The 14,099-nt window shown below is 40.0% G+C and overlaps 1 protein-coding gene across 1 annotated transcript in view; it reads left to right on the top strand.

Moving 5' to 3' along the window:
- ARHGAP40 (Rho GTPase activating protein 40) overlaps positions 1 to 12,585 on the top strand; it is a 71,670-nt gene extending 59,085 nt beyond the window's left edge. The window contains exons 13-16 of the mRNA XM_074292667.1: positions 4,779 to 4,939; positions 7,215 to 7,270; positions 10,056 to 10,175; positions 11,402 to 12,585. Of these exons, the coding sequence (XP_074148768.1) occupies positions 4,779 to 4,939; positions 7,215 to 7,270; positions 10,056 to 10,162 (324 nt within the window). The 3' untranslated portion in view covers positions 10,163 to 10,175; positions 11,402 to 12,585. The remainder of the gene's footprint in view (positions 1 to 4,778; positions 4,940 to 7,214; positions 7,271 to 10,055; positions 10,176 to 11,401) is intronic.
- The last annotated feature ends 1,514 nt before the right edge of the window (positions 12,586 to 14,099 follow it).

Genomic DNA, 14,099 nt, shown 5'->3' with positions numbered 1-14,099 from the left:
CTTGCCACGTATTGCAGATCTCACAGCAGTTACATGTCTGAGGCTGAATTTGCACTCAGTTCTTCTGTCTCTAGACCCAGAGCTTTATCTGCTGATGCCCCCCCCAGAGGGGACCTCAGAAACCGTTCCAACTCAGCCCATGCCTAAGCAGAAATTCTTTCTATGGGGATCTTAGATAAGTGACCATCAAACCCTTTTGATCTCCAAAGATGGTAAACCCACCATTCCCTTGAAGAACCTCATTCCAATTTTGGAAGTTTTTCCACTTATTTACCGATTCACTGACTAAATCAGTACAATTCCCATTCATTGCTTTTCATTCTTAACTCCTGGGATCAAGAAGAAAAAAGTCTATTCTTCGCCCCCATGACAGCTCTTCCACTATTAGAAAGCACTTCTCATTTCCCACCCTAAGATTTCATTTACTGCCTGAGTTACCTTAAAGACATTGCAAGATAAGGGGGTTGGACTAGATGACCTTTGGCATCTCTTCCAGCTTTTAAATCTGTGACCTTATTATCTCTGAACCTAAACCTCCTGGGAAAGACCGTGCTCCTGTGGGTAGCTCTGGACAAAGAGCAGGAAGAGGAGAGAACAAACACTGTACTTTTCTAGGTTTAACTGGCAGTTTTTCTGGAGCCTTGGCTAGGGGATGAAGGGAAATTCTTTAGATTCAGGTATCTTGCCTTCGCCAATGGTTCAGGTTCAGATTGATCATTTTAAACAGAACCTATGCCATCTCTGAACACCTGGGGGCGCTCCAACTTTATTCCCAAATTCTAACTGGGCTGCTGATTCAATTTGGCTGAGAGGATGTTTTTATGTATTTATTTATGTCGACAGCTCTTAGCACTGTGAAAAGACGGAGGCTGGCTGGCTGAATGTGAGCCATTGTTTGCAACCTGGCTTCCTTGGCACCCAGGCCTGGGCCTTCTCTGCGATCTTTCCTAGGTGTCCCATGCTCCTCCCTCTGCCCAGCGGCTTGGGTCCTGGGAGGGAGTCCTTTGCAGCTGGATACAGATGCAGAGGAGGGAGTGCAGCGCCTGCCTAAAAACAAAGGGATTCAAAGCTTCAGCAGCCTTCTGGCCATCCGCAGCAGAAAGACCCCACCCACCCCACCAAGCACCTCACCCTCTTCTTTGGGTTCTTGAGTGCACCGGTGACACTATTTTTGGCTAAAACCCAGAAAAGTCCTATGTGAGCATGTGTGTCTGTGCGTCCACGTTTCTCTCTCCTTAGCCTCCCAAGTCCATGGTGTATGGGTGTTTGTTCTAAAGACCACCCAGGCAGCTAGGTGGTGAAGGTGGAGCACTGAGCCTGGAACCGGGAAGACTCATCTTCATGAGTTCAAATCTGACCTCAAACATTTACTAGCTGGGTAACCTTGAGCAAATCAATTTACCCTGTTTGCCTCAGTTTCCTCATCTGTAAAATGAGCTAAAGAGGGAAATGGCAAAACAAACAAACAACAACCACCCCCCCCCCAAAAATGAATCAAATGAGGTCACAAAGAATAAGCCATGACTCAACAACAAAAAACAGTCATTCACTGTGTTCCTTGCTATTCTGTTAAACTTTCTGTGTTCATCCAATGTGAACTTTAGAACAATGTAAGTATGATCTCCCAAATCAAGCTTTCCTTCTTAATTTTGCTCAGTCTTTTCAGCTTTATTTCAAAATGAGGGTCATTTCATCCTTTCTCCTCTTCAATCAGATCGTGCTACTAAATTTTCTCTAGTCTTGCCCAGATTTTTGCAGTCTCCCCCATGCCTGAAGCTCATTCATTCTCTTCCCCCCTCTGCCTTTTGAACCATTCTCATCCTTCAAAGCAGATGTCAGTTTGTCCATGAGCAATTGAATACTGAAAAAGCATGTACTTAGTATATACTAAGCACCAAGGATACAAAGAGAAAAGTGAGACTTCCTGCTTTCGTGGAGCTTATATTTTAATTGAAAGTTATTTAATAACATTTGAACTATAAATTTAGTATATGAGAATTCATCTACAGAACTGATGGGAAACCTTAGCAGTCCTAAGAGTTCAGAAATAGTTCTCTTCCTTCTTAAATTTTCTTAAGTATACTGTGTCTCTGTCCTATCACTATCTTATATTCTAAACTATGTTGATAAATGTTTAATAACTGGCTCTTTTGGAGGGGAGGCATTTCTGCACATGACACATTAAATTTTAATCTGCGTTATTAATATTTTCACCACCATATCTTAAGTCTAGATGATCAACAAGTCAATAAATCAAATTCTGAGTTGTAGCGTTTGCCAGTTTTCAATGTATAAACATGCTGGAAATTTAATAATTGCCTAGTCACATTTTACTCTTTGTGACCCCATTTAAGGATTTTCTTGCCAAAGATATTGAAGTGATTTGCCATTTCCTTCTTATTTTTCAGGTGAGGAAACTGAGGCAAGTAGAGTTAAGTGGCTTGCCCAGTGTTACACAACAAGTCTAAGGTCAGATCTGATGAGTCTTCCTGACTCTGTACCTGGCATTCTATTCACAGCAACACCCAGCTGCTCAGGCTTGAACAACCTGCTTATGTCTTATGTGCACATGTAGTGAATCCTTGCAGTGAAGCTTAAGTTCCTTTAGAGTAGGAACTATTGTAATTTTTCATCTTTATGCTGCTCCCTTCTCCCACTCCTACTTGCATGTAAACCAGCACTTTGATAGATCTGTGATCTCATAATTCATAGCTTTAGAGCGTGTCCAAGAGAATATCAAAATAAATAAATATAATAAAAAGGATAGTCTTTATAGCAGTGACCAGAATGAGATTATTAAAAACATATTGTAGAAGTAATAGCAATGTTCTGGGAATACTAGCTGTAAATGACATTGCCATTTTTAATAGTACAATGATCCATAACTACACTGAAGGATTTATGATGAAAAATCCCATCTATACCCAGAGAAGGAACTGATTGTGTCTGAGTACAGATTAAAGCATTCTCCCTCCCTCTCTTCTTCTCTCTCTCCCAGTTTCTCTGTCCCTCTCTCCTTCTTTTCCTCTCTCCCTCCCTCTTTCTCTCCTTTCCCCCTCTCTTTCTCTTGCTTTAATTTTTCTTGAGGGTTTTTATTTTCATTAAGGTAGGAGGTATATGTTTTCTTTCATAACTTGACTTTATGCAAATGTTTTGCATAACTTCACCTGTGGTTTCTTAATTGTGGGCGGGGATAAGGGAGAGAATCCAGAACTCAAAAATTAAAAAAAAAAATGTAAAAAAATTTTTTGTCTTAAATGTAACTAGGGGAAAAAATTAAATAAATCAAATTCAAAAGAAAAGTACCAGTTCACAGGATTTTTGTAAGGATTAAGTGAAATGTTATTAAATATATTTTGCAAATCTTAAAAGAAAGAAAAAGAAAATATATTGTAGGTAGTTATTGAATTGTGCACTTCCCTGTTCAGCCTTCTAAAGTCTGTATCATTCATTTATTCATTCAATTAGCATTTATCAAACACCTCCTTTGTATGAGGCATTATGCAAAAACAAAGTACTTATCCTCTATGACCTTAAATTTTCTCTTGGAAGATACATGTATATAGATAAGTAAATGCAAAATAGAAATTTTTATAAGTTGTTTCAGAAGAGAAGACACTAACCCCTGGAAAAGGATTGACCTTGTGGAGAAGATGACAGTTAGGTGGCACAGTGGATAGGACTCTGGCTTAGAGTCAGTAAATGCGACCTCAGATACTTACTAGGTATACGACCTTGGGCAAGTCCCTCAATTCTGTCTGCCTCAGTTTCCTCATCTATAAAATGAGTTGGAGAAGTAAATGGCAAAGCATTCCAATACCTCTGCCAAGAAACTCCCAAATGAGGTCACAGAGAGGCAGACATAACTCCAACAACTGAATAACCACAAACAAGCACTCCTGTCACCTTGCCAAGAAAACCCCAAAGGGCATCACGAAGATGGGAATGTGACTGAGCAGCAACAGTGAGATGGCACTTGAGGAGAGCCTCGAAGGAAGCCGGGTGCTCTGAGAGTAGAGAGGAGGAGGGAAGTACCTTCCAGGCATAGAAGACAAGAAGCAGAAAAAGGTGATGGAATGGAGAATGCACACATGCCAGATCTACAGGCATTTATGTGTGTAACTATCATATGCCAGGCACCTGCTAAGGGCTGGAAATACACATATGTGCAGAGAGAAAAGCAGTTCCTTCCCTCAAAGAGCTTACATTCTAATGGGGGAAGATAATCTAAAAGGAAGCTGAAAAATGATGAAAGAACCTGGTGAATCGGACATTGTAAAGCAATTCTGCAGAGGAATGGAGACGTGGCTGATCTGGGTTATTGTTGGTTTAGTTCTTCAGTCTTGTCCAATTCTTTCTGACCATATTATGCATGAGGTTTTCTTGGCAAAGGTACCAGAGTAGTTGGTCGTTTCTTTTTCCATTGGATTAAGGCAAACAAGATCATACAGGTTATAAGGGTTTTAGGCTGAATTTGAACTCAGATCTTTTGACTCCAGATCAGCATTCTATTCCCTGAGCCATCTAGTTAGTTTGGGCTTCTTCCTTAAAAAGGAGGCTCTGGGAAGAATCAGTTAATCACAATTTGAGGAGGTCCAAGGGACAGAGGGTACTTCCAGTGGGAGAGATCTAGAGGTGGGATGATCTTGCAGGGAGGGCATTGTAGAGAAAGTTCAGAGAGTCAAGGGTGCAGCTACGGAGCAATGAGAAGAACTCTGTTCTCCTTTAACAAGTCTCTTCATGCCTGTACCTACATGTATGTGTCCTTCCTTCCTCAGCCATCCAAAGTGGTGAAAATCCAGGCTGCTCTGCTCCTGAAGGACTGTTTAGAAGTGCATCTCCATAATGGCACCAAAGCAGCTGATGTGCTTAAGCAGTTCCAGAGGCACCTCTGCTCCAACAGCTGGAACGTCATGAATACCGTCAACCCGATCCAATGGTAACTCCTGCCTGGAAACTTGGGGAGGGGGGGCTAGTGAGCAGTCTGGCAATGATGGAAAGATTGTCAAGTTCAAAACCAGTAGACCCTAGTTTTAATATTGCCTCTGCAGTTTAGCTTGCCCCTATAAAAATTAAACAATCTGTTCAGCCTTCTCACCTCCTAAGTGCTTTGTTCTAACCACTAAGCTTTGTGGATAGGTGATTATTCTGGTCCTCAGTTTTTCCTCTATAAAATGAAACGGTTACACTGGGTAGTCTCTAAAGTACCTTCCCGCTATAGCAAACGGACTCCTGGACTTCAGGCCAGAAAACCCCTAGATTCACATCCCAGAATTGCTAAACTATCTCTGTAAACTTGTATAAGTCGGTTTCCTCCTTTGTAAAATGAGAGTGTTGGACTAGAGGACCTCTAAGGTTCCTTTTAACTCTTGAGTTTCTGATGGGATGATGATATCAGAGCATTAACTTTAGCACTAGCTCCTATGTCCCCGGAGATCTTTAAAGAGGCACATAGCTGTCCAGGGTACCAATGGCATAATGGGAAAGAATCCTCTCCCTTCAGAGAAAAAAGTGAATTTGAGCAGTGTCTGAGCAATGTTTTGAAGAACAGCTGACCTCTTAGTTATTTAATATCCAGTCATGCTTTGGTCTTAGAGGGAAGGACATATAGTGACTTTTGTGGAAGAAGAGGATAATAATTTCCATTTCTATAATGCTTCTATATTCTAAATAATCTACATTTACAAAGTGCTTCTTCCCTCCCCACCTTGCTCATAGTAGGTAGGATTCTAACAAAATGTAAGTCTCAGGACTCATCCCATCATTGCTGCCTGCCAGGAACTGCTGCTCTATTTGGAGCAGAGGAAGCAAGGGTTCAAGTTCAGTCCACTTGAGTGATTTTGTGATGCTAGTGAGACTTTGCCCTTTCCCAGGACAAAAAAAGAGTCTTTGATGTCTCTGTTTCATTTATTCATTTTGCACACATGGAAGTCAAATCTCAAAGAAGGGAAGGACTTTCCCCAGAGCCACAGAGGTAGTAATGTGTGGAACCAGGATTAAAATCTAGTTCTCCAGATTTCCCAAGTCCAATGTAGTTACATACCTTTAATGCAAATTTAAACTTAATCACAGTTGTTCATTGTAGATAATAACTCTTACAGATTTTTCTTACATATGTCATAGGATTTAGAACTGAAAGTGATCTTATCATTAATTCAGTCCAATTACTACAGTTCAGAGATACAGAAACTGTAACCTGAGAGAGAAAATTGTTTGTCCAAGGTTACAAAAGTAGTCTATATCAGAATTCAGATTCAAACTCAGTAAAGATAACACAGGGCTCAAATTATTCCATAACAAGTATTATCTCAAGGGAAAACATCTGCCAATGAATGTAACAGACTAAGGTCCCAGACCTCCTTACGTTACCATACCTTTGCCCATTCCCAGTCAGAAGGGAAGGAAGGTAGATGGCTTAAAGTTGGATTCTGCTTTCCTATCCCCTATCCTGGGTGATTATTCATTTGATGTAGTTTTCTGCAGGCCTCTATATACTGAGCATGAGTCATCCATTTAGCTATATTCTTTGCTCACCTTGTGAAAATCTGGTATGCAGTTCTCATGCCTTTGTACCTTTCCCATAATATCTAGAGCTGGAGAAGAGCTTAGAGATAAGATTATCCATTCTCATCTCTTCATTTTACAAAGGAGAAAACTAGGCTGAGAATGAGTGAGAGACTTGTCCAAGATTACACTTAAGAGAGTGGGATCTTCACTTTCAGGTGTGAGGTCTTTTGCTGTTTATTAATTGTTTTTTTTCTGGTTACTAACTTTTTAAATACACATTTCTTTATGAATCATATTGGAAGAGAAAAATCAGAACAAAAGGGGAAAACCATAAGAGAAAAAAAATTGAAAAAAAATTACCCCACAGTTGTTGAGTCATTAAAGAGTTCCCCACTCATGCTGGAAAGATATTATGGAATGAGTAAAAAGGATGTTGCATTTCAAGTCAAAAAACCTTATTTCTATTCCCTGATTACCAGTTAGGTAATAACTGATGACAAGTCACTTAATGATGCTGAGCCTTAACTGACTCAACTATAAAATGAAGAGTTTAGATTAAATGGTTCCTGAGTCTCCTTTGGGTGGTTGCTTGAAAAGTGCTTCACAAATCTTAAAATCCCAGTGAGATGAGAGCTTTTATCATTATGAATGTCTTTGGGACATCCTCAGTAGGATGTATCACTGTGTCTTTTTTCTGTGTCCTGCAGTAACGGGCCTGTTGAATCGTCAAATCTACTCCTCTATGAAGTCGGTGGAAACATAAGTAAGTCTGTCTTTGGACTTTTCAGACGATTACTTGGGCAGTGATCCACATCCACCAGTCATTCTCTCTTTGAGTAAGGACACATCTATTAAGACAATCAAAGAGGAAGGCTTCTTGGTTGTGAGATTTCACTCATTCACTCACTCACTCATTCATCAGCTCAATATTCAATCACCCACTATCTGGGCCTTGTATTTCAGACTGGGGAAAACCAAATGTATCTCAATGAAAAGAGTACTGGATTTGAAATTAAATGACCTAGGTTCTATTGAAGAAAAAAATAATATTAATACTATTACTGTCCTCTATTTTTAGTTTCAACTCTTCCAGAACAATTTGTTTGAATAATTTTCAATTCATTAACATTTATTCAATGGCTACTATGTGCCCAGGTACTGTGCTAAGTGCTGGGGATCATAATTTAAAAAAAGGAACTTAGAATCTAAGGGGGGAAGATAACTTGCAAAAGGAGGCAGAAAAATGGGGGTCAGGGAGAGGCAGAGACGCTGGGGGTATCTGGTAGGTGGTATTTAATCCATGTACTTGAAACTAGGCAGAGTAGCAGGTACAAAAGTCCAACTTCTGCCATCTGTAAAGAAAGGCATAATGCCTGTTGGCCCAACTCAATACCCAAAGATGATTATAAGGAGCTAAATTATAGATATCCCAAAGAAGTAATTTTTTTATACTTTTAGTTTTGCCAAAAAAATTTTTTAACATGCTTCCACAAGTCAAAGCCTGATTCTTTTAATTAATTAACCTCTGTGTCCATAGCTGAGTCACTTAACTTGTTGAGGATTTCTTCATCTATAAAACGAGAGGTAGTATTTAATGACTTCTAAAGTCCCCTTTAGCTCTGAAGTCAATGGTCATATAAACATAGCCTAACAGGGGAGATACTGTAGGTGCTCAGATAGTTTTAACATGAAAGTGCCTTTAAATGCCTTAACAGAGGTGAAATGTGTTTTGAGGGTTCAGAGGTAGAAGCCATTGTTTCTGGCTGGAAGGGAGGAAAGATGGCATCTGATTTGGGCAGCAGGGGCGAGTATGAAGTTGAGGATTTGGCATTAGGCTTTGACTGGGTTTAAAAAGATCAGGCAAAAATCCAGCTAGTCATTTTAGCCTTCTGCTCCATAATCTTCATTGGCTCCCTATTGTCTCCTGAGTAAAGCTCAAATCCCTCTGCCTCACTTTAAAGGCCTTCCACCATCTACAATTATACCTTTCTAAACCTATTTTATATTACTTCCCTTTGAACACCCAAAATTTTAGGGAAACTGCTTATTTCTCACTCTCTGAATAACCATATGCTCTCCCACCTGATACCTTTACTCATAATGTTCCCTTTTGCCAGGAACATCCTCCTTTTCCTTTTCCTTTTCCTTTTTTTTTTTTTTTTTTTTTTTTTTTTTTTTTTTTTTTGCCTGTTTAAATTTCTGTGAGGCCTTTAAAGTCCAGCTCATTCTACTTCCTCTAATAAGCCTACTTAGTTATGACCTGTTTGTAGTCTGAAAGGACTCAAACTTTACTTAGCTTTTTTATTTCACGTGTTTCTGATGCACTTGTCAGTTAATATTGAAATTTACAGTTATCTCTATTTGTGTCCCATCCATCTCCTATGCTCCATGCTCTCTGAGACCAGTCAAGCCAGGCAATATACATTAATTAAACCCTAGGTCCCAGGCTAGGTGGTGGGGATAAAGAAAAGTGAAAGACATTTCCTTTCCTCAGAGAGCTAGCATTCTAATAAAGGGGTATTTATCTCATTTAAATTTTGTATCTATTCCCATATTTAGCTAGTTCATTCTACATGATAGGTGATTTTTGGTGGTGATGGTTGTTGTTATTGTTGAAGCAATCAAAGTTAAATGACTTGCCCAGAGTCTTAGGCTGGATTTGAATCCAGATCCTCCTGACTCAGAGCTGGTACTCTATCTACTGTGCCTCCTAAGCTGTTCTGTCATAGATTTTTTTTTAAATTCCCATTCCCTTTCTTTTCCTCAGTAGCATTTTATTTTCCCAAGAACATGTAAAGATAGTTTTCAATATATATGTTTATAAAACTTTTTGTGTTCCAAATTTTTCTCCCTCTCTTCTTTACCTCCCCCTTCCCCAAGAAAGCAAATAATCTGATATAGGTTAGACACATTCATTTTTGTAAGATTTTGAGTTCCAAATTTTTTTCTCCTTCGTTCTCTAAGATAGCCAACAGTCTGACATAGGTTACACATGTATGGTCATTTTAAACATACTTCCATATTAGTCCATGATAGGTTTTTAAATAGTATTTCATTTTTACAAATGTAAGCAAAAATAGTTTTCAACATTCACCTTTGCAAAACCTTATGTTCCAGATTTTTTTCCTTTCCTTCTCCCTTCCAGCCTCCCCAAGATAGTAAACAATCCAATATAGGTTAAACATGTACAGTTCTTTTAAACATGCATTTTCCATATTCATCATACTGCTCATAAATATCAGATCAAAAGGAAAATAAAAACACAAGAAAGAAAAAAAATAAGCAAACAAACAACAATAAAAGGTGAAAATACTATGTTTTGATCCACATTGAATCTCCATAATTCTCTCACTAGATGTGGATTGCCTTGAATCATTGCATTGCTAAGAACCATGATCATCACATAGTCTTGCTGTTATTGTGTACAGTGTTCTCTTGGTTCTTCTCACTTTACTTTGTATTAGTTCATTTAGTTCATCAAACTGATGAACATCAGTTCTGGCCCATAACATTGATAACTATTTTTCAATTGTCCCTTTGCCCCCCAGGTGAACATTGCCTGGATCCAGACACCTACCTCTTAGACCTGTACCACACCAACCCCCATGGGGAATGGGTCATCAAACAGAGTCCCACCTTACCCCGAACACTTTAGGAGGATTAACAAGGTAGGTGACTTCTTTTGCACTTTGGTCCTGGGTAAAGATAAGCAGTCACATCTAAGGTACCATAGGGTCTTTATTTTCTGCTGAGAACTGCCTTTACTCTCTTGATAGGGAACTGTCAAACATTCTTCTCTGGCCTTAAGTGGAGAAGCTTTCAACATGATATTGTCAAAACTACAAATTAACATTATCTATGTTTCATTGTATTTTTACTTACCTTAAATATTTTCCCAAATACATTTTCATCTGGTTCCTTCTTGGGAATTTTATGGACTGTAAATTTGACACTTCTGCTGTAGTACAGTATCCCTGAGAAGTGCCTTTTCAGCCTTTTACTTAATGACTTCCAGTGATGGGGAACTCATTATCTACTAGAGCCATTCTTTATAATTTGGACTAACTTAAACTTTCAAAAAGTCATCCCTTATAACAAACAGTACACTACCTCTTAGCAACATCTCTCCATGGCTTTAAGTTATGATCTCTGACACCAAATAGAATAAACCTAATCCTCCTCAGGATAATTTTTCAAATACTTAAATCTAATATTTGTTAATTTTTTCTCTATATTAGATATATGTAGTGATTCCATTGATGCTACTTTGTCCCTGGCATTCAGTTCCTTCACCCATTTGTGTCCCCATTGCTTCATATACTCACTGCCCTTCTTTTTTTATTATAGCTTTTTATTTACCAGATATGTGCATGGGTAATTTTACAGCACTGACAATTGCCAAGCTATTTGTTCCTTCCTTCTTCCCCCTACCCCCACCCCCAGATGGCAGGTTGACCAATACATGTTACATATGTTAAAGTATAAATTAAATACATATGTATGTATACATGTCCAAACAGTTATTTTGCTGTACAAAAAGAATCAGACTTTGAAATCTCACTGCCCTTCTTAAAGTATTATACCTAGAATGGAACATTGTATTTTACCTGTGGCCAGAGAGTCTGCCATGGTAGAAACATCAGAGAAAGGCTCAACAGTTAGGTTTGGTGGGAAGAAAAACTTTGTAGCAATCAGAAGTGGAATGGGTTCTCTTGGGAGGGGATGTGTTTCCCCGTTACTGGAGGTCTTTGAGCCTATCTTGGCTGGTCACTTGTCAGAGCTGCAGTGGAGGGGATTCTTACTTAGATCCTAACTGGGATTGTTGATTTCTAGATCCCTTTAGATTCTGAAGTTGCTTAGATTTGCTTTGTATTTTGTTCTATTTATACCATAGGGTCAGAAAGAAAGAAGAGCAGCGGGAAGAACATTTTTTCCTTTTGAGTACTTCCAGTGCCTTTAGCTGGAAGATGTGCAGAATTCAACCTGAAGGTGGGCAGAGATGTGGAAGCTACAGATCACTTCATGTTCCAAAGAACCCAGCTGATCGGCAGCGCAGTGCCTGTCATTAGTGATGTGTGAATAATGCATTTAGGTGGGCAGACATCTTCCTGTACAGCATTCCAGCCAATAGTTGCCCAGAAACCAATCTGACAGTGAAATCCTTGCTCTTTCTTGGGCAGTGACTCATAGAAGAGAGAGAGAGAACAAAGTCCTAGAAACTGCAATTCTGAAAGAAAATTGTGCAGCTGAGAAAGACATTCCCATTTTGGAAAGCTTTGCGGCTATTTCTCCTAAGAACAGCTCCCTCATGTTTCTGTTAGTCACACGAGTTCTCTGCTCTTTGCAGAGAAGAAATGCTACTGCTCTGGGATGCAGTAGTCTTTCCTGGACAAGAGAGCTCCATCCATCCATCCTGTTCTGCATTAGGGCAGTCACCTTAATCTGTATCTGGCCACTGGACCCAGATGGTTCTGGAGGGGAAAGTGAGGCAGGAGACCTTGTACAACCTCCCTCCCTTAAATCCAATTCACTTATGTATCATGGTCCTCTTCAGGAACAAAGGTCAAACAACACATTCTACTAAAAGACTCACCCCAAGAAGGAGGATGAGGCTGTTAACACTTAGTCAGCTTCCTCAGCTGCCTACGCTGACTTTCCAAAGTGATTTTGTCCTCCTTATTCGTGAGATTGTGGAGTCACTCCCCTCCCAGTCAACACTGGTCATTGTCCAGAAATCAAGTGGCGTGTTAGGGGTCTTCGGAAGTATATATTTTGACCCTTTCTTGTTCAATGACCCAGTATTACTTTTTGCTTAAGAAGCATCAGTGTCTTAGCTTTTAAAAATCGTGTCTGGTCTGAAGTCTGTTTCCCCCTTGGAAATCCCTGCTCCATATCTGAGATCTGCTAACAGAGGAGTGCCTCGGGAATCTTTCCTTCTCTGACCCTGCTGATGACACTTGGAGAAGTCCAGTGCCCTGAGCCATGTTGCCCTTCCCCCCCTTGCCTCAGAACTGTCTACCTATTGATAGTTAAATGCATCTTGTGGAATGTAGTGAATGAAGCATTGCCTTGGTGATATCTTCATGCCTTTCTGTTGTGGTCATATTACAATCCTGATTCAGTGTCTCCAAATAAAGACAGACAATCCCAGGGAAAATATGAGCAGCCCTTTGTGGTTTTAGCCAAGTGGGAGATGGGGGGCTGGACCCTTCTGCCCTCAACCTGTCTTCAGATGTGGTCAGGGCTGAATGTGTGCCTCCAGCCATGATCAGGGAGGCAGAGGGAACATAGCTCTCTGACCCGACATCCCACATAGTTGTGAGAGGCAAGGGGTCTCAGGCTGGCCCAAGACCCAGTGGGTACGATGCAGCCCCGTGTTCTAGGGTTTCCTCCAGAATGGCTCCATGCACCAGAACACAATGGACATGACTTTGGACTTTTCTCACTTGCTCCTTAAGCATCTCTGATCCTTCTAACTCCTTTGCTGCCTCCCCTACATAGATCAGTACTGTTTGCTCCAGACAACCATGCATCCACATGCTATGACCTTGCCATGCTGAGAATCTCTGGTACTTCTGGGCCTCCGTGAGTTTTATCACCATCCTTTGGGCTCAGCTGTCGCCTGTTGCCAAGAGAGATGGGAACACAGAGCTTCAGGAAGCCGTCAAAGAGGCCTAGCTTTTTCAGGGAAATTGCTGTGAATTTGATGGCCTGGGGTCCAAGACTCAGGCAACCTTTGGCAGGCCCTTTAACTTTTTCCTTTGTAAATGGGCTTTGAGTGCTGTGGGGGTGGTGCTGGATGATCTCTGAGGTCCCTTGCAGTCATCCCTTGACTTCAAATCATCGAGCAGTGATAGAGGCTATTCTTGGGACTGAATTTAAATTGAAGGTGTCAGCACTGTGAGTGCAGATAGGAGTTTTAGGACTGTAAGATTTGGTGCTGAAAGGGGCCTTAGAGGTCATTCCATCTGAGGTCTTCATTTTTTATGAATGAATAAAAACTAGTTGAAAAAAGTGAGGTGACTTACCCAGACTTGCAAGGACAAGATCGCCACCCCAGGATTCTTTCAATGACCTCACACAGGTGTTCCCACCATTTTTTATTTCCTTGTTTGTCAGAGAAGAAAACGAAGAGGTTAAAACACCAAAAATTTTTGTTATTGAGTTTATTTTCTTTTCATTTTTAAAATTATATTTAAAATTAGTTTCAATAATAAAGATAAGAAAAAGTTTACATCTTTTCAGTTTTATGTCCTTCAAGATTTTTCTATCCTTCCTCCAACTTTCAGTGGGTGACACTATCATATCCTAGGAAGTAACATAATAGGTTTGAGTGAAAGATGTTTTGATGCTTTTCAACTGATTTATGCTAAAGTATTTAAGCAACACGTTTCAGTTAAGATGGTTATCATATGATGAAAGCAGGAGAACCATTGTCCATGCTGTTTAAGATTTATGAAGTATTGTATGTAGTGACAAGAATACTGAGCTAAACTTGAGGAAACCTGAGTATTCTAGTGCTCAGTCTGCCTCTGTCTTGTGTGAACCTGGATGGCTCTTTCAGCATCAAATGAGTTAATAATTTGTTATGT

Source organism: Sminthopsis crassicaudata, chromosome 2 (assembly GCF_048593235.1).
Source record: "Sminthopsis crassicaudata isolate SCR6 chromosome 2, ASM4859323v1, whole genome shotgun sequence".
NCBI lineage: Eukaryota > Metazoa > Chordata > Mammalia > Dasyuromorphia > Dasyuridae > Sminthopsis > Sminthopsis crassicaudata.
The sequence above is the reverse complement of the archived record's forward strand: the minus strand, read 5'-3'. Positions and strand labels throughout refer to the sequence as shown.